The 22,213-nt window shown below is 37.7% G+C and overlaps 1 protein-coding gene across 1 annotated transcript in view; it reads left to right on the top strand.

The window, feature by feature from the left end:
* LOC127663059 (AF4/FMR2 family member 2-like) overlaps window positions 1–22,213 on the top strand; it is a 245,911-nt gene that overhangs the window by 65,981 nt on the left and 157,717 nt on the right. Inside the window, exon 3 of the mRNA XM_052154466.1 lies at window positions 13,400–14,245. Coding sequence (XP_052010426.1) covers window positions 13,400–14,245 — 846 coding nt within the window. The remainder of the gene's footprint in view (window positions 1–13,399; window positions 14,246–22,213) is intronic.

Here is a 22,213-nt window from a genome sequence, read left to right on the forward strand (position 1 = left end):
CTGTCTGATCTGTCAAAAAAAAAAACTGATTTTAACAGAATATTTTTATTGTGCATCATTTCTGATCAAGCTGTAATTTTAGTAATTTGTGTACTATGAAATTAGGCATAGCAAGACAAAGCCATCTTCCATTTTATTCCAAAAAATTATTAGAATGTTATTTCAACCACAAAATTATTGTGATTTGAGATGACAGTAGTTCATGACAAACTTTTCTCATGTAATGCATGTCCACTGTTGAACATTGTTAAATAAATGTTCCGTGTTCAATACAAGTAAAGAGCAATCGGCAGCATTTGTGACATGTTGATCACCTCAAAAATTAGTTTGACTCTCCCCACATTTATTTAAAATCTAATTTCTGTTAGGCATGCCCAATGGAAGTAAATGGGGCCAGTTCATAAACGTTAAAATACACGGGGGAATCCACTAAGAATCAATTGCACGTGCTGTCTGCACTGATGTAGCACCCGATTCGCTAAAGAAATTACGCAAATCAGGAAACAACGCAAACGTGTACCCAAAATTTGTGTTGAACGCAATTTGCATGCGCAGTTCTGATCTTGTGGACCAAATCGTTGAGGATTGCGAAGACAACCGTTATCCAGACACCAGAATTTTTAACATGCCGAAAGTGCTGATGTGATTGATAGAAAATGTACACAAACCTCTCTTTTAAATAACATTTATTTTAACACCTGCTTTCATCTAGCAGTAATAGCAGGATATAAATTGCACAAGGCAATTTTTGTGAATGAATTGCTATCTTTTATAAGCCTAATTTACATATAAGAAGGTGTGTTTGTGCAGAAAGGACTGTAGCCTGGTCTCATGAAATTTACGTGAGCATTGCAGCGTTTTTGCAAAACTGAAATTACGTGCTTTATTACACATTTGGCTGCAGTATCCAAGTGAAATGTCCAGCGGGGAGTGCCAAAACCGAGCGAAATGAGGTTGTAATCAGACTATTTTTTTAGGGTGAATTTTAGATGGAGTTTTTAATAAGTAAAGCATACATACCTAACCTACAACTATACCCTAAATCTAACCAATAGTGTCCGAAAAGATAAATAAGACTTTAATAAAACAGACATCCTTACCCTTAAATAGCACCTAACCCTATCAGGTAGTGTTTTAACATTCAAATTCAAAATGAAAAAAAAAACCACACATATACTGAAGCAACCATGTCATTTCTTGTCACTGCTATGCCACTTTTACTTTAGTGCTTTTTTTAGCTGGACATGAACCGCTGTCGTGGAGTCCAAAGTCCATTGCTCTGTCAGGTGAGCAACCAAGCAAGCTAAACATATTATGTTTTTATAAAGTCATAATAAACATAATATATAATTGTACTTGTGATTTGTGTAACAATTAATAAAATGCATTGTTGTTGTAGCACCTTTATTATTAATTACAGAAGAAAACTGCATCGAAACTTAGAAAGAAGCATGTAAACATCAGTTCGCAAAAATGTACAGAGTTATGTTCATTCTATGAGACCAGGTTGAAGGAATGACAATGACTTTAATTGAAATACTCAAGATTGAATTTCAGCACTGATTGCATCTGCTTAAATTAGATCATGGGTGGTTAGTGTTAGGTGGAAGACACTATGATGTTTTTGCAAAGAAATGCCATGCACAAAAGTGGCACAACTTTTTTATGAAATCGCCCCACACTATTTCCATATATACATCGCTGCAAGATGTATATATAGTGTATACAAGATGTATACACTATATGTGTAAACATGATTTAATGTGATAAAATAAGGGATTTACTGCATTCCAGCTTTTACGAGATTACAGGATTTATCTGGGTTTTGTTGTCATAACTATTGTTATAACTACTTTGTTGATACAATGTTGTAATATATTATATTCTGTATCTTTACTAAGCAGTTTTATCACTAACATCATATTAACACATACAGTATAATGTTTATATCTTGTGGCTATACTTAATTTTTTAAAGAAACAGTGTATATTTTAACATTTATGAACTGGCACCATTCACTTCCACTGTATATGTAACTATATTTTTGCATTATTTTATTAGATGTGTTGATTTTTTTTTTGTTTTGTGGTTATCAACATTATGCCATCACAGTCACAGTCGATTTTAAGCTTAACTTGTGTTGAACCCGGAACATCCCTTTCATTGCCAAACTCACAATTATGCTACTGTAAATATTTGTACGACAAAACCGTACAGCCTTTTTCAAACCGTAAGTCCATATAAAACCTCTCTGCAAGGGCTAGGATATGAGCGCTTCTTTTTTTATTCCAATGCCGACCACTCTTTGCCTCTCCCCAACACCCCCAACCACTCATCTAATGCTCCTATTAGCTAATCCCCCTAAATCCTGTTTAATGAAACTGTGCAGTTAACAGCTATTTGGGACTAATTTACTGGTTCCCAGATCACTTGGCACCTTCAAAGCAGTTTCAGTGGTACTATATCACCATAGCTTGAGTGCTCCCACCACCCCTGGTGCATGTTTCCCACATCAACTTCCCCCAATGTCCCTTTGTGGCCTTTTGCTCCTGTTGGACATGATCTCTCAGTGCAAGGCTGTTTTAAAAAGATTTACAGGCAGCCAAGGTCAGAGCACTGGAGACGGTCCAAGAGTTTTTTACCGTCACGGTCATGGAGTGACTTCTCTCCACGTTGTTTTTTTCTCTCGCCAAAACCACAAGCAACTGCTGAGTCAAATGCCTTAATGAGGGAATAGACATCTACCTGTGCATGCTCCCACAATGCCTTGTTTCTGTGAGTGTTGTTTTTTTTAGTTTTTTTCATTACGCCACCCAAGAAATTTATTTATGGTTAGATCTGCGTTGTGTAGAACAGTTTGAACTGGATTTAATAAAATCAGTCTTATGTCTTGGTCTCAGGAGTGGTTTGAAGTTGTTGTGCTCGAATGTGTATCTAGTTCTACTCTGTGGGAATTGTTGTTATGGCTGCCCTGTTTTCGCCAGCATGATCACTTGGCAACAGTTTTTTTTTCTGTTTCTAATTAAGGAACGAGTGCAAAAGCACAGTGATATATATCAGCTTTTATCGGCTGTATTCTTATAGATGTTCATATTAGAAAATGCAACTATACTTTACTCATTACATTAAAGTCAATATGAAACGGCTTTAACAACCCATTTTACTGCCATAATGCCAAATCAAGTCAAGTGGTTTGTGATTTTCAAGCTAAACAGGATATTCGATGAGAAACATATTTATGCCGTGACTTGATGTTATCCATTGGGAATTGATTGGATTGTGAATAGTGGACTTTTAGACAGGTGTTTGGAATAGAAGGGTTGAAAGGAAAGTTGTTTCAGAGGCGAAAAAAGTGATTAAATTTTGACAAAAGGTTCAGACAAATTTTTTCCTTTGGAATTACTTTTGAATCGTGCACAATAAAGCTAGGAATGTGTATCAAGAAAGTAAATAGGGTTAATTTTAATTTAGGGTTAATCTTCAACGGAAGTGTGGAACGCAAATACTTGATGACCTCACTGGAATACCACAACACCTGTTCTTCTACTCCCATTCTCTGTATCTAACCTTCTATTGATTTCAAACGGTATGTAGTTGGAGTTTGCTCATTTGACTCGGCATTGATCGCTCATCCGAAGGCAATAACGACTACGTAGACCACTGCTAATGGATGTTCCTGTCTTTTGTGTGATCTAGACAGGATGCATGGAGTTATGGAATTATTATAAAGACGTCTCACTGACAATTACTGTCCGTCAGAAAGAAATGTGTGCTGTGTGTGCTTAGTTACTGAATGTGACAGAGGGTTCGTTGCTATCTGACTGAGATCTGGAGGTAGTGGCACCTTCATTACCATGGCTGTTGTTGATATTCCGGCCAGTGGGGCGAAAGACCTGAGTGCTTGGAGCATACGAGCACAAGGTTGTTTTGTAAACACTCCCAATGTCTTGTCAAGGAGAGACAGCACACACACACACACACACACACACACACACACACACACACACACACACACACACACACACACACACACACACACACAAGCATCATAACATTGTTGGGGAAGGAACTATTTTGAAATAATTGTAGCTTCCTAAGCTATACTTTAAAGTTGCTGCACTGTTAGCTATTAATTTAAAAGTGATGTGTGTATATTTTTTAGCAGTGTATACTGTTAATATGCAAAGACTACTTTAAGTACCATTTGTTGGTTGGATTCCCAAATAAAAGAGTCAACAGTGTAGCTTTGTACTTCCTTTTAAACTATTCTGGTTTTGAGCGGTCTGACATAGGAACACTGGCTCAACCAATGGTGTGAGTTTAGGGCGGGACTACCAATGTGACTGACTAATGGAAGACTAGCTGAGTTTTCGGAAAAATGTCATTTTGAAAACAGTCATTATTTCGGCAGTTCCAGCTAGTGCCACTAGTTGTGCATATATTACACGTTATCTTTTTAAATGTAAAGTTATATTTAAGAATATATCTGCTTGGGGGGCTGGGTAAAGACGATGACTACCACCCCTGGAGTCGCGAGTTCAAATCCAGGACGTGTTGAGTGACTCCAGCCAGGTCACCTAAGCAACCAAATTGGCCCGGTTGCTAAGGAGGGTAGAGTCACAGAGTGACCTCCTTGTGGTCACTATAATGTGGATCTCGCTCTCAGTGGGGCATGTGGTGAGTTGTGCGTGGATGCTGTGGAGAATAGCGTGAAGCCTCCACATGTGCTATGTCTCCGCGGTAACACGCTCAACAAACCACGTGATAAGATGCGCTGATTGAATGTCTCAGACATGGAGGCAACTGAGATTCGTCCTCACTACGCCACCACGAGGACTGAGACCGCATTGGGAATTGGGCATTCCAAATTGGGGAGAAAAGGGGAGAAAAGATTGTAGGTCCACACAGTGCAAGTGAATGGTGGCCAGAACTTTGAAGCTCTAAAAAGAACGTAATCTTTACACTTCCTAGTGCTTGATGCTAGAAAGCTAGAAAGTGTAACAGAGCTTAAAATCATGATTGCCAAGGAGACTACAGATGTCAAGGTTTATAGTGAAAAACAAGTTACATTTTGACTGTTCTCACCCAAAATCAATTGGATCACTTCAGAAGACATGGTTTAAACCACTGGAGTCTTACAGATTACTTTTATGTTGCCTTTATGTGCATTTTGGAACTTCAAAGTTTTGGTCACCATTCATTTGCTTTTTACAAACGTTAATAATAATAATTATTATTATTATTACAGTTAATAAACATAATAATAATAGAAATAATAATTATTATTCATATTATTATTATTGTTATATTTATTTATATTATCATTATTATATTTATGTTAAATGTATTTATTTATGTTTTTGCTGTCAAATCAAGACAAAACAAGCAATTCTACATCATGATGAGATACTCTTCTGTCATTTAATATTTCATTCGAGGTCATTCAAATAGCATGTCAGTACGGAACAGGACTGATTGTCCCTAAATGCATCCGATTAGTTTTTGTAAGCGTTCCAATGTTTTTATTGAGCCTCTTGTTATCATCCATTTGGGAGAATTCTTTGAAATACTGAGAGTTCTTGGGTGAAGTTGGAAAAGGCTGGCAATTGAGAGAGAAAACAAAGACTTTCATTGTAAGCGTGCATATCCTGCACAAAGTGGTAGCGCCCAAACCCCACATGCCCTCGTCACTAGAACACATAGTGTCTTTTTAATATGACCCCATTAAACTGTTTTTACACTACTGGTACCGCCTAAACAAACAAACACACAGTTAGAATACAAACATTCATACAGACATCCATGTATATCTGCCAAGATTTCATGTAATGCAGCTATCCTTTCTTTTGCCTTTTCGAAACCTGTTGAAATGTTTATTCTGACCTGATTTTTCTCTGCCACAGGGCCATATTTCACAATATGAAGAATTAAGTCCTTATGAGTAATTACTAGCATTTATCAAGACTGTGTTTTAAAGAGACAGCTGTCACTGACGCACTTAAGTATGTCAAAGTAGGTAATCTCTGCTTGTGTTGAAGTAAAGAAGGCCACAGGAGGCAGAATAATGGCACTTTTTCACTGCACGTTACGGTTCGACTCGTCCCAACTCTACTCGCTTTACTTTTCAGAGCTTGCATTTCCACTGCAGTTTAGTACCACATCAATGTGGGTGGGATTGTAGGCTGAGCGTCATAGTTGCGCCGCCTCTACTATCATCTTAAACAGGACACAAACTTACCAAAACAATAACACAACCACTAGCTGTTAGCTACTAGTTCATTGTGCTGCATAAAGCAGTTGTTGCATGGTGATTTTACACAAGTGTAACAGTTAAATTGGCCTGGTTGTTTTAGAAGCAAGCTTCCAGTAGCTGGTCAACTAAATAAAGTGAAGCTTTCAAGCAGAGTATAGAGTTAACTTAACAAAACGTACCATCCTCCATCGTGGCTGAGTCCAGGGCGCTCTCTCTCCCATTACTTGCCGTTTAAGATAGCGTCCATTTGGTCGAACCACTTCCACTTTTCCTTGATGGTTCTGTAGTCACTTTTAAGCTTTTTTACCTTTTCCCTACACTGTTGGTAGGTCCGGTGGAGCCACGTGTGGCCAACAGCTAAGACACTTCCTGAGAGACTTTTTCGTTTCGCTCATCACTAACAAGTGGACTGTCTGCACCACGTTTATTGACCACGGCGTGGTTTTGCACAAAGCCATTTTTTTATTTTTTCACAATTTGAAAGTCGGGTGAACAAATTGATACTGTTTTTGCTGTTTGTACACGATTCTCCCTGACCAATCAGTGATCTGCAGGATTTTGATTTCACATTTAGTATCGGCTCGGCTGGCTTGGAACCTCGACCGAGGTGGTACTAAAAAAGGTATCAGGTATCAGGTACCAGGTACCGTGCAGTGGAAAAGCCCGATAAGGCTGCTCTTTTTTCCCAAGATGTCGCTTCTGGACAATTAAGAAATGACCATAACAAAGTCTCTGCTATTCCCTTTAGACTTTTGAGTGTTGATAATCAAGATCAAAAAGTGTATGATATCACTTAACTACCTAATTGCACTCTAAATACTTTAAACAAAACATGAATAATAGCATATGTGTGTATGATGTATTATGTTTGATTCCCTGACACTTTTATAGTGTGATAGCTCTTACCAGATCAAGAATATTTATTGCAGAGAAGTTGCCCTTTTCTTAGTTTAGGAGACTTAATGGAGTTCTCAGTAATGTTTCATTCAGTTATCTACTTTAAGATATTTCATCTATAATTCCTTAGGAAAAATTAAAAATAGACACAAATTTGTTAATTCTGGGCATAGAGTAAGATTGTAGATCTATAAATTAATGTATGAAACAGCACAGCTTATTTGGTTTTGGTAGAATTTGATGAAAATTGTTTGAGTTCATATTGAAATCTATGAATTTTTATTGCAGTACACAGTAAGAGATATTGTCAGGAGAAAAACAGGAGACTTAAACTCTATATTTATTCTTCATTTAATACATTTGCAGAGAAAAGTCTTCTAATTTCTACAGGGAACTGATAATGTATTTTGTAACTTAGTAAATCCTGAAACCACTTCTGTAAGACTAGACTTGTTATAGTGTTGATTTATTCCAATAAACATGTTAATTAGCTATGTAAAGTTTTAACCTATAAATAAGTACGTAATAAATCACTCATAAAGGGCTTATTCATAATTTTAAGCAACATAAAATGTCAGCAATTAACATTTCAAATGGCAGTTTTTCTCTCTTTCTCACCTTCCCCCTAGCTGTAGCTGCTGTGTAGAATGTGTGTCTGGATGCGGTCCAGCGTTCTCATGCCTCAGTCGAGCGGTGGAGTTCACACAACAGCTCTTTGTGTGAGCCCCAGATGGATTTTCCTTCACCTCGTCTGGGAGGTTCACATGCTCCTCTCTCTCAAGAGTGCCCCATTCAGATCTCTCACTCTTAAAACACTAGAGCAGAGCCACGCTGACCCACATTCCCATCCAAGTGCTGCTTCGAGAATCACACTCACGTCACCTGTAGAGCGGCATGTAGAGAAAAGCATTAGAGGAGGATAGGGGGCTCAAATGGATATTGAGGCACCAAAGCATTTAATTAAAGATCCCATTAAATCTAAACTGGACTTGTACGGCTTTTAGTCCACCCGTTAGCTTCAAGGTCATCTATATATAAGTGTACTCCTAAAAGTTGAAAAAAAATCAACCTTTAACAGATATTTGATTTAAAACTTGCAGTCTTTCAGTGAAAGAAAATCAAAAATATTTTAATGAGTCTTGTTGTTCACACGAGTGTGTATGCAAAGTATTGTCATCTGTGCATTGAACTTCACTAAAGGGTTCATTATTTACATCACTTAAAAACATCCTAGACATATATATATATATATATATATATATATATATATATATATATATATATATATGATAATTCAGCTATATGCACAATATCAATGCGATATCACAAAGTACATCTGCACAATGGTGCGAATTATTACATTAATTACACTCTTCAATGTTCTCGCTCTCAATGTGGCGTGCGGTAAGTTGTGCGTGGATCGCAGAGAGTAGCATGAGCCTCCACATGCTGTGAGTCTCCGGGGTCTCATGCACAACGAGCCACGTGATAAAATGAGCAACTGAGACTTGTCCTTCGCCACCCGGATTGAGGCGAGTAACCACGCCACCACGAGGACCTGCTAAGTAGTGGGAATTGGGCATTCCAAATTGGGAGAAAAGGGGATAAAAAAAATACAAAAATTTTAAAATAAAAAACACGCTAAATCTATCAAAAAAATCCTAATCTGTTTAAACTCGAGGAAGTTACAGCAGCGTTACTTCTAAAAAGTAGCTAATACTGCAGTAAATTCATTATATGCTATTAGTTCAGGAGTTCTGGTTTTCTCATTTTATCTTACATATTAAATATTAATTAATCAAATATACCATAAAACCAATTAAATAATTAATGTTTAATATGTTTGATAAATGATGTTGGATTGTTTAAATATATGTTTTGTGGTTTATAAGTGGTTTGTAAGTTTATTTATTTATTTATTTAAAAAATGTTTTTTTACATTTTTTGTCATTTTGCATGTTATTGTCAACTAAATATATTTATACTAACATACGTAAACTAATATATATGTAATAAGTATGTTATTTTTGTTGACAAAAATTAAATGGCATTCTAGTCATAAATACATCAAATTTACTAAAATTAATGAATTTGACATGATGAAATATTGACTAAATGTAAAGGACATTTTCGTCACAGACAAAAAATTATAAATAAAATAAAAAACTGTATAAATTAACACTTGTCCACCATAACTTCCTGATTCAATAGTAAATATGTCAACAAGGGGAAAGAACATGTTGCTCATCCAACTATTTAATGGAGTCTAATTCATTCGTCTTATGCAGGTTAGCATGCTCTTTTCTGCCTTCATTCATTTGTGTTTATGAGGAGACATCTTGCAGCAATTTTAAGAAGCTTAAGTGTATAATTTCTGTTCCATTAGCTACACCAAATGAAATAGCAAAAATAATGATTTTCAAACTTTTTTTTACCTCATGCATGTCTTTCATTGGTCATTAAACAGAGTGTCCCTCCCAAACATATGTAGTTATTTGAAGCAATGTTACTGAGTCAGGCTAAGCAGGCTGCTCAAACAAAAAGAGTAAGGTTTTGAAAGTTTCACAATGTCCTAGTAGTTAAACTTTTCGCAGAAAGCAACCTTATGGCTTATTGTTAGTTGTCTCTGCATATTAAACTGGGAAAGAAACTATTTAAACACTGAAAACATTACACACATCACTTTTAACTCCTGTCATTTCCAGATTGATGCTGCCTATGAAAATGGTCCATTGTAGAAAATGTCATTATAATAAATCTCCAAACAACAACCGTTTAGTCAAGATTACTTTATTGCTGACATTAGTGTTCATGCTTTACCAGGTCAGAGGTCAGAGGTCAGTTTTGATATTAGTCTGAAAAGATCTAAAATTGGATCTGTGGTTGTGCACAAGGTAATGTGTTAACTGCCCAGCACATAATTATACCACGACTATAATAGCCTTGCATGTGATATGCTGGTTGTGCATCATTTAACATTATTTGTTTATTGACTGATTATATGTTGAAAGCCATAAATTTAAGAGGGGCTGCGGTGTTATTAATGTCACAATAACATGTGACATTAATGGAGAATGCTAATAGATTTATCTTTCTACTTTTAGCTTTCTTAGATTAACGTAGACTTTTAAGTCTTTTAAACTTTTTTCCTTGATATGTTGACATATAAGAGGTCTTTCTACTATAAAAACCTACTGTAAATTTCAGAACTCAAAACTTAATCCCCAGTGCAATAAAAGCATTTATTGAAATCAAGCTGACAAAACACCTCGTTCTCTACTTCCGCGACTTCCCTGCGTTACTAGGGGTACTCATTAATTCATGACTGCCTCTACAGCAACAGCATCATTGCCTACTTCACATCATCACACCCTTGGCCCCGCCCACTGGCCCTGGGGCTTAGATTGTAAACACGGAGAGAGAGAGAGAGAGAAAGACACCAGGGCAAACAGTTTGGCCTAGTGTGGTCTAACTATTCCTAAACACCAAATGGGACCCATCTGGACTATTTTTGTATATAAACATGGACTACACAGACCTCTTTGACTGTTGTCATATCTCTGGCATCACCTTTTAAAGACGTGGTGTCAAATTACAACTCAATTTTAAGCCATTCGCTTACATTGAGCTGCTGCTACTTGTTGTTGTGCACACAAACTGTTCAACATACTGTTCTTTCGACCATCTGTGCATTTTTAATTGTTGGTGTATTTAAACACACACTAAATGGACGTCTTTAACCATTTTGATGCATTTCTGAGATGTGCACCTCAGTACAGGATGATACTGGAAACTGTGTGTGTGCGCCTTCGTTGTGCTTTGGACTATCAAAGGGCATCATGTGAATGTGTCTTCAGTGTATTTCAGCATGGATTGCTTGTGAACCAGTCATAAAACTATTCAAGCTTTTCAAAGGAATTGTCATTGAAGCGTGGGGCAGTTAAAAACACTTTTGGACCCGATCAAAAATGTAAGTAAACAGTTCCATTCATGAATATTTAAAATGTCATGACTGTTTGATAGTTTATTGTGCTGAAAACTTGTCTACACTGGGCGCTTCCGTTGACGCAACCAGACTCAATGGCTTGAGGCTGTCTACACCGGGCGCATCAACACAAATTTTCTAAACCGTTTATTTGTGTTGATGTTGGCAGTAGTAGCACCATCGCAAAATCAAGATATGTTTACTGCAATGGACGCTTCCATGGTAGACAGCATCATTGATTGTAATGGTTTCTATTGCTTTTTACGCATCCAGTTGTGCTTGAGATGAACAGTTTCATATATTCGAATGCAATGTGTTATATGTGTTAACCCTAAAATGTAGTTTATAATATTGTGGGGTTGTTCATTTTTTTCCGATTGAATTTCAAATATGGCTGTATTTGACGGGTTGCACGATGTTAGCCATTCAGAACAGTGGGCATTTCCAATGACGTTTAAAGGAGGAGCTGAGGCCAAAAGCATTTAGACAGAGAGCAAAAATAAAAAAACATGGTGGAAAATTATAATATATTACTAAATTATGACGGTTTTGGTGGGAAAAAACTTCACTAACATTATTAGTGGACCTCAGGGAAGATAATAAAAATATATAATAAAGAGCATTTCATGACCCCTTTAACTGTGTCAGTGTACAGAGTGAAGCACACACACATACACATGTATAGTGTGTATAAAAATTAGGGTGCTGGTATTTATGAGCCTTCGAATAAAGAGAAGGATGTAAATGCAAAGATCAATACTAGAGTAAAGGCCTGAGTGTTAAGAAGAATGTTGCTTATTATGCAAATAATCAGTGGGGGGTGGGCTTGCGTGCTTTGATTTTGAAGAACGCTGTGCAACTAATGATGTGCTGCACAGCCTAAAAGAAAACAATTATTATAAAAGGGACTTTTGTTGTGAGCAAAAGTGGTCTAGCTTTGGACACTCTTTTCCAGAGAGGAGAATACTGTATCTTTATGCCCGCCCAAATCAAGAAGCTGTTTGCTAACATCATTTTTTTGTAGATCAGTACACAAGCACGAATAGCAATGGCATGCAAACACCAAATAGATTCTAAATAGAGCATCTCGCTATTCTTGTGATCACACGTTGCCATGTTTTATAAATATTGACATCAAATGCAGAGTTGGCATGCATCTCATAACAACACAACTGGTCTAGTCAGCTAACATTCATGATAAAACCCTGTCTCTTTATAGTGGCAAATGCAGTCTTCACATCTGTCCATACTGGGAGAGATTCAATACCTGAACAAACACTTACACATTTTTTATGTTTTGTGTGCTTTCATACCCTGTTCTCTCATCCTCATGTTCCATAAGCTATAATGTGCTTGCAACTTCTATGGAGCACTAAATATTTACAGTTTTAAATGGGTGGTTCTGTAACTTCGGGCAATTGAATTTCTCAGGGGTTTCTTTTTAATAAAACAGATTTTATCTATTTTTATTTTTGTTATATGAAGGTGACATTAAAATGGACTTTTTGAAATGCCTTTTATGTATTCTTTTTTTTATTATTAATATTATTATTATTATTATTATTGATTTAGCCTTATCCTAGACACATCCTTTCAATATTAAACTATTAAAATTCACTTTAAAAATACACATTTTAAAATGTTTGCAAATACTGAATTAAACAAAATGTCTATATTTATTGATGAAAATGATTTGACTTTTTTTTTATTTTATTGAGACTGTCCCACAGTTTGGTGTGTTTTTTTTTTTTTTTTTAAGTTAGTGCACCATATCATGTAAAAAGTGTGAAAATATTATTTAATTGTGTGTATTTGGAATACATAAATAGGCAAAAGCCTGCCATTATATTTCAAACATTTTCGGAAAGTCATTTTTATTACCATCATTTCCAACACAGAAAAAACAATTGGCCAGTGAAAAAACAAAGCAAAAACAAAACAACGAAATAGGTTGGTTACAATGTTGCTAGTGAACATATACCAATAATAAAACTAGTGAAAATATTCTAGTGCTTGTCCTTAAAATTATTGGACTGGAATTAACAGTTGTAAAATAAATGTTTTAAATATGCAGTATTTAGGGTGTTGTGGGTAGTTTTATCATGAACAATTTCGACACTGAAGTTTATAGTTTCTCATTTTAAAAGAAGTTTGTCATTAATTTTGTTGAATCACTCTGCAGTTTTAAAGGTGATAATGGAAAGAAACTGATAGTCTCTTGGTAGTAATACAAATGTTCCATATTTATTTGTCCTTCATTTTAGACTAACAAAGGTGATGCCCTGGCCAACCGGGTCCAAAACACACTCGGAAATTATGATGAGATGAAGGAGCTCCTGACCAGCCATTCCAACCAGAGTCACCTTGTGGGCATTCCTAAGAACTCTGTTCCCCAGACTCCCGTGGAGAAACCCGACCAGCCTGGCTTTTTCCCTGAGGCTCAGCGGAGCCGAGCTGCCCCCTCCCAACCTGGTAGCCACAGCACTTCCATGCCCCCACCCCCTGCTAACACACTGTCGGCATCTAGCGTTGTACATGGGCATCCAAGCAACAAAAAGTCACGCTCCTCAGACTGGTCCCGAGGGGGTCACAGTTCAGATGGCACCCAGACTGCTCAAGCAGTCGCCCGGGGGAAGCACTCCGGTCATGAACAGACCTCTAGCAGACACGATCAAGATGAAGAGGACTCAAGTCCCAATCCTACTGGATCTACAACTTTGACAAACTGCAACAGGAAGCAGGCACCATCCAGCAAAGGACCAGCCTCAGCCGAGCTTGGAAAGTCTCCCATTGAGCAGGAGACTTGCTCCCATGGCTCCAATTCACCAATGGCCTCTACATCCCTGCTTCCTAGTGGCCTCTCAACGCCAACCTTCCCTCAAGGCCTCCACTGTAAACCCAGCACCGCTGTGCAGCAAAAACCCACTGCCTATGTCAGGCCCATGGATGGCCAGGACCAGGTCCCCAACGATTCCCCAGAGCTCAAGCCCCCAGTGGAACTGGTGGAAGGGTACAACTGCTTGCCATTTGGAGGTCTGCTGGACTGTAAAAGCAGCACAGCCGGGACGAAGGGCAAACTTCCAAAGCTGACTCTGCCACAATCCGGGGAGGTGAGTGTGACCATTTTTCTCTTCAGCAAGAAACATACTTTTCATAAGTACGTGTATGCAAAAGTGAGCACTTGGCAAACCAGCTGTCTGGTCGTGCATTCTTGCATTACTGTGGCGGCAGCAAACGTCAGTACTTAATGGGACAATAGAGTTACATTCAAAACTGTTACTCCTCCATGACCATAGTTGGCATGTCCACTTTATTGCCCCTTGCTGCAACATTGAGACTGCAATGTGTACTTGTGTTGTGTTATGAATTGTGGCCAGATACATTTGGAACGCAACAACTCAAAAATGTCAAGCCTACTTAATTAAAAGTGTCTGCATTCACGTACTTGTGTAGAGTATGTTTCAGCCTTTACTCAGGGGCACAGCAACCATTATAACAGGAGGGACATGTCCCACTAACATCTATAACTTTTTAAGGAATTATACATTATATTTTATGAGTTTTGCCTCGATGTGAAGAAAGTGCAGAAGCCTTCGACAACCAGTCACTTTGGCATTGGATTGAATAAACATACAGTACATCGCTCAAGTAGTAATCTACTATAGCAAGAGCCCATTGCTTTTCATCAAAGATTACTGGGCAGTCAAAGTCAGATATATTGCCATTTGTATACATTGCAAGTGATGTACTAAATGACATTAGGTTTTTCAATAAACGTGAAGGAACATTTAACATACATCCAAGCAGACATATGACACAAAGTTAAAGATATAGTTCACTCCAAAATTAAAACTCTCTCAACATTTACACACTCATGTAGTTCTAAATCCGTAATACAGTCTTCTTCCATGGACCACAAAAGGAGATCAGTCCTTAGGGGCCAAGGTTTGGAACAACATGAGGGTGAGTAAATGGGTGAACTAACCCATTATGCCTACATGGCAGTGAATTACAACAGTGACTACAGTAAAATACAAATGATAAATTGCACTAATTAAGACAGCATTTACATGACAGTGGACATAGATACACATGCTATAATGTTGTGCCACCTAATTAATATTCATGAGCATTAATATTAAATTCCAGATCGTTCCTATGCCCCTGCACTTTCTCAAAAGGGCATCCATGTAGTTGGACAGGCATAGCTGGCAGATAAAACTTTGCTATGTTGACGTTCCCCTGGCTAGGTCTGTTTTGCATTGAAACCTGGCAGAAAGACTGGTTGACATAATGGAGTAAGTTCATTAATAATCAGCTAAGCAGCCTCAGGCTTTCCTGCACACCTAACTATTCTGTGAGGAGGTCTTGTTGTTGCCATGTTTAAAGATCAATTTCTTTGTAGCTTTACTGTTTTGAACGAAGGGAAATTCTGACCTCAGCGATTTGCCTGTTCTCAGGTTGCTAAAGTACGTTGATATTTGCTCTTCTTGGAGAGGAGATAACAATTCTGGAAATAGTCATTAAAGCTGATTGGAACATCTGTATTATTGAAAACAAGTAGAACAAATTAGGCTCATTTCATGGATGTGTATGCTTATATTTCCCAGTTGTAGCCAATTACTTGTTCAGAATCAAAATAGTAGTTGTGTGTCAAATAATACACTGTTCAGTTAGAAGGTAAGGGTGTTTCCCAACATGCCCTTATTGAAGGATTAAGACATGATTTGATCTGTCTTTACAAGTTGCTACAGATCTACACAGTATGATATTACTCTGCAACATTTTTGGAAACACAAGAGGAAACCACTGGAGTAACTCAAGATGAGTTGGTTAAAAAATATATAATTAGTGATATAATGGAAACATGCCAAATAAATGTATTTTACAACTTTCATAAAACTTTTCATTAAGTATATATCTATTCATAATAGAGAAGTTTAGTGGTCTTTTGTAAAGCTGTTGTGATGATTTATATGTATCTTGCTCTAAGGCACAATAATTCTTCATAGAGGATTTGAATGTGTATTTTAACTTTGGCAAATGTTATGATAAACCTGCTAACAGAATTTTCATTTTCTCAGTGCCTGGTTTGTGTGAACTGTTTCCAAGTCTGTTTTGTAATTTTTTTGCTGAAGTATCTCCAAGGTTTATGTTCTGAGCATGTAGACACATCTACATTTCTTCGCAGTTCAAGGGCCCATGCGTTCTGAATTAACCCTCCAGAGGTGAAGACATGGGAGCTTTATCACCGGCAATGTTAACTTCATCCCTTCTGTTTGGCTGGCACTTAGAGTAGAGTCCTGTTGACTTCACTCGGGGTGTGATACATGAGCCACGCTGAAGCTTTTTACAAGCCATGCAGTGCTGTACCCTTCCTTTGAATGGCTGCCATAGGGGGGATTTGATCCCATGGCATCCCATAGAGAGAAATGACTGCACTTCATAGCCCAGAATTGTCCTTTGGGACAGAGGATATCATCAAATACAGTTTAACCATTTGGAGGTCCGAGATTAAAGATTATGCATTGTGGTGGACTTATAGTTCTGTTCTTAAGCTTTAGGTGTATGTTTGGCTCCTTAAAAATGGAATATCTTGAGGAGCGCAGTTTTCGATCCTGTGTTGACAAATTTCCTTTTCACCTGTTCCATATTTACAATAGCCATTAAGCCTTAACTATGTCATGGCCATGAATCTTTCCTGCTTTTAAAGGGGTTTTGGGCACTCTTTTGGTAGATTAAACCAGCTAAGGCTTGCTTGAAAAGACTGGAAGACCAGCTAGACCAGATTAAACCAGCTAAGACCAGCTTGGTTTTGCTGGGAAACCAGCTAAAACCAGTTTAAACTGCTACGTTCAGTTTGACCAGGCTGACCAACATGCTCAGCCTGGCAGAGAGACCAGTCTAAATCAGCTAAGACCAGCTTGACCTGGCTTTTAGACCATATTAAACCAGCTAATACTAGATTAAAAAAGATGGGAGTCCAGCTAGACCAGCTCAAGACTAGCTTGTCTAGGTTGGGAGACCAGCATAAATCCAGCAAAGGCTAGCTTGAAAAGACTGCAAGACCAGATAGGCCATCTCCAGACCACCATGGCCAGGATGGAAGATCAGATAAGACTAACTTAAACCAGCTAAGACCAGCTTGGCCAGGCTCGTAGACCAGCTAGACCAGCTCAATGCCAACTTGGCCATGTTGGAAGACCAGCTAAGACCAGCTTTAAGCTGGCCAGGATGAGCGACAAGCTTAGCCAGACAGAGATACCAGCTTAAACTGGCTAAGACCAGCTTGAACAGGCTGGAATGCCAGCTAGGTCATCTTAAGACATGCTTGGCTAGGTTGGGGACCATCTTAAATCAGCTAAGACTAGCTTTGCCAGGCTGAGAGACCATCTTAAACCAACTAAGACCATATTTGGGCACAAGCTATAAAAGCTCAAGATCAAATTGGCCAGGCTGGAAGACCAGCAAAGACAAGCCTAAACTCCATTTTAAACAGCAAGGACCTGCAAACCTACTTTACAAACCCTAAACGGATGCAGTGAAGGAATACCTGCACTTTATATTTAAGGTGCTATCTTGTGAGAAGTCATTTTCCTGTATTTCCAGTGCTGAATTTTAAAAACACCTCATAAAATTGCCTTGAGTTTGTTTGAGCAGTAGGTTGATATTCCCATCGCTCTTACCTTTGGGCTTAATCCACATAAAGCAGACTAACCGAATAAGATAAGGTGCGGTAAACAAGAGTGACATATGATTGAACAGGTTGACTTGCTGCTATCCAACCATGGCAAGGCAACCAGCTGTTCTTCCTCTTTGTTCCATGGGGATCTCGATGGCTATCGGCCTCCAAATTGCACTATCGCCCATCTTGAAGCATATGGTGCGTTCGCAGCGTACAGTTAAGCATGTGGCAAAAGCAAAAACCTGGGGAATTTTAATTGCTCCGAGTGCGCCCTCAGACTGTTCCGCTAGCAGGAAAATGGAGATGGATGTTGTTATTGCAGAGAGGGGCAGGCATAGAGAGAGAAGACCCCCTGTAGGGTGGGCCCCACATGGGTCTACGCCATCTTTCACTGACAGATGAGTCACTGCCTGAGAGTGAAAAGGGAGTGATGCGAAAGGGAATAAAATAATAATAAAATGTGGGAAAAGCAGAGAGTTAGCAAAACAGGGCTAGCAGGATTGAAATAGAACGAGCGAGAGAGTGTGTAGAGCTGCTCTTTCAAGATGGCTCTTGGGAGAAAAGAAAACATCTTCAAGGACATTGATTTGATTTTTTTTGTAGTCTGCCTTGTGTAGCTTTAGTTTGTTAAAAGAAGTGGAATCTTTAGAAGCGGCTCTCATCACCTGCACTCTGTTGTGCTGGCTACTCATTATTCCACAGCTCTTCAGGCTTATTTATCCAAGTTCGCTCTGGCTAAGGTGTTGAATTGTGTGAGTGTACATCCTAGCAGGTTTTCCTTTGTTGTCACATGAGCGAATGGTATTTTATTGTGCTCAGAAATAGCCGGAATTTTCTTTAGTTTTTAGTTTTTTTTTTAAATAGGGAATATTGTTAGTGGTAATGCGCCATTCACATAAGAATCGCTCTATTAAGCCTTTTCTTTGAAATGATTCAGACAAAACCTGTGAAAAACTGAAAAAAACTGTGAAGTGGATGACATGTTGGATCCAAAAACAATGAAACATTTGACACATTAAATCTAGACATTTCAATGCAATCATTACAAAAAAAATTTTTATTATTATTTTTATTGTAACAAATCCTCTGAATGAAACAGTTTGCTAAGTTTGCTATTTGTCAGTAGCTATCAAAATAGCTTTGTGGGACCTTTCTAACTTGAAATCAAAATGAAACGCTGTTCGCATCCCATTTTACTTCTGCAATGTGATGTATTTGAGCATGAAACAATATATTTAATGAGGATTTATCTATCAGGATTTGATTGGATCGTGAAAGGTTGTCTTGATGACAGATTGTTGTAGGGGAGGAGTTAAAATATCAGACCTTGGTGACGTAAGCCGGAAAAAAGTAGTTTCAAGTTATTACATTTTTATTACATATTATATAACTTACAAGAGCAAGTTATTACATTTTGATGAAAGATTGTGAAGACAAACATTTCTTCTCTTTGGAATAATGTGAACCATTGAATCGTTCACAATAATAACATGAATGTGTATTAAGAGTACATTTTGATTTCATATTGACTTCATATTTAAATAATGATAAACAGCAGTTTTTAAATATTGATTTCACTGCAAAAATAAGAAAATGCCGAGCGATGCCTTAAACAAATGAACTGTCTGAACTAACTGATTCGCTCAAATTAATCGACTCTCAACACAAATCAATAAATGTAACAATAGCTTTGTAGTGCCTTTCTAGTTTAACTGTATTAATGCCACACATCTCTGCTCTGGTAAAAGAGAAACTCCAAAAACTGCCATACTTTGGGTTGAAAGAAGCTTGCTCCTCTTGATAGGCATGAAATGTTCCTTGCGCCACCCCACCACAAAATATTTTGACAAGTTGAGCGTTCAGCGGAGTGATAAGATTGTGCTAAACGGCTTTGGAAGCATTCTGTTATCGCCTGGTGTATTGATTAGTGTCTAGCATGCTGGTGCTCACAGTGAAGGAGCTGCCCAGGATTTTTTTTATTTGTAGTTTTTTGCCAGTGTATGAGACTTTGACAGGCAGATAAGACTATTGATCCATCCAAAAACGGTTATTGCACCCAGTATTACCCAGGCTTTATATGACTAATAGCTTTATCACTCAGCTCCTCGAAGTGCAGATTAAACAAGACAATAATATTATGAAGATATTATGCCATGCTGGGATAGATTAAATGATAAATGCACTGAACATGCTGAGAGAGCATGATTTTCTTTTGCTGGGTTTTCCTTTTTATTCAGTCATATTTACACACTGTAATTATTGTTGGATATTTGTGATGCGACATTTAGAAGGGAACTTTAAAGTGCCCTCATTCTCACACCATTATATGTAATGACATACTTTATGCAAGTACACGAACGCAGACTGTTTAGCTGTACAAGCTTGGTTTCCTGCATTGTTGCATTTCAAGAACAGTTAGGCCACAATTCATAACACAGGCGCTATGGCAGACATCATTGTGAACTGTTTGCCTCTACGGTGAGTTTTCTCTTTGTTAGTGGCAAACAATTATTAAAATCTAGCATTTTAAAACATTAATAGAACCATATAAACTCAATTTGTCCTTTAGGATAAAGCATGGTTGGTTTTTGCGCTCCTACAGTGGCGTCTATCAAAGACAATGGCTCAAGTTATCTCCGGCCAAGCTAGGTTATTAAAACAGTGTTTGCCGTAACAGGCAGAGAGGTCTTTATCTCACAGAGCTTGGCCCCATCACACAGGACAGAAAGTCATTTCCAGGAACATTTGATTACAGCGGGCTGCCAAGACTCACAAATCAAGAAGCCACCTCCCCCCATAAAGCATCCTCAACCATACTGACTCATCTAGTGCTGGGATCCTGTGTGTTGGGCTTTAGTATAGACAGCCCAGTGTTGTATTACAGTATAATGATGAATGTTTTGGGAATGATCTGGGTACATATTTCTTAAAGTGTATATCTTGGAGGCAATGATATGTGTTTGAAATAAGATGCATATGAGAAACAGCTTATTCAAAATATTTATGTACTGATGTATTTGCTCATGGCAGCAGTCCATTACAGCTTCTTAAATATATCATCTTTGGCACTGAAGTAAGGATACATGTAGACTCTGTAGTTTTCATATGGTGTGTTTTTCAGAATCAATCTTCGGGAAGACATTGTTATAGAAGTAGTGTTCTTGCAAAGTTTGTGTTTGTGGTACATAATGTCCAGATATTAATTTCTAGATTTGTGATACATCAATATAGCTGCTTATATTTGTACATTTTAAGATTATTGGCATTGGTCAAAGTATTACCTACCCCATGTGTCAGTTCCAAACCCCTACCAACAGCCTTGTGAATAGATGATAAACAATATTTGTTTTCAGAATTTTAAATTTTATTGTTTTTATTTTGAGTAAATGATGACCACGTACACAGTGTTGCTAAATTCAGTTGTAATTTCACCTTTAAGTGCTTAATCCTGTTCTGTAAACACACAAGTCAATAAAATATGGGAGTGACAACCACATTAACTCATTTACATTTATGCATTTTATCCAAAGCGACTTACAGAGCACTTATTACAGGGACAACCCCCCTGGAGCAACCTGGAGTTAACAAGGACACAATGGTGGTGGCTGTGGGGCTCGAACCAACGTCCTTCTGATTACCAGTTATGTGCTTAGACCACTACACCACCACCACTCCTGTCACTCGTAGTGACAACCGCATTTTCAAAAACGTGTGTATGGATCTGAACTGAGCAACTATTTGATAATGATCTGATTAATGGCACATGTGTCTTCATTCATTCATATATTCCAGTCTTTTTCTTTCTGTAGGTTCTCTTATCATCCCTGCGGTCTCGGGATAATACGTACGTTACAGTCCAGAGCGTGCATGCTGTTAAACAACAGCCGTTTATAAGCAAATAAACAAAACACAGCAATTCTGTCGACTAAATGTTGTCGGATGATACAAATCTGTGGTGGATAATATATTTGCTCAAAAACAGCGAACACAAAATGAGTTAACCTGATGGCATTCATGTTTCACAGTCGAAAGACGCTACTGTGTTGCTATGGCTACACTAATTAATCATCGCATTTAAATACTTTTGTCACTCCTGAAAATGTGTAGTGTGTACGTGTCCATTGTGTATTATAAATTAAGCATTCATTTAATTTCAGTATTTAATTTGTACATCACAGTCTGGTGTTAAAGGAATGTTTTGGGTTCAATACAAGCTCAATCGACAGCATTTGTGGCATAAAGTTGAATAACACAGAAAATAATTTGAACTCATATTATTTAATAAAATGCAAAAACTGAGGTTAAAATTTTGTTTAAAATTTATAGCGACAATACGTTAGCATTACATGTTAACATTAATTTTGAATGCTAATATCTCTTTTCAGCATGACCT

This window comes from Xyrauchen texanus, chromosome 23 (genome assembly GCF_025860055.1).
Source record: "Xyrauchen texanus isolate HMW12.3.18 chromosome 23, RBS_HiC_50CHRs, whole genome shotgun sequence".
Lineage (NCBI taxonomy): Eukaryota > Metazoa > Chordata > Actinopteri > Cypriniformes > Catostomidae > Xyrauchen > Xyrauchen texanus.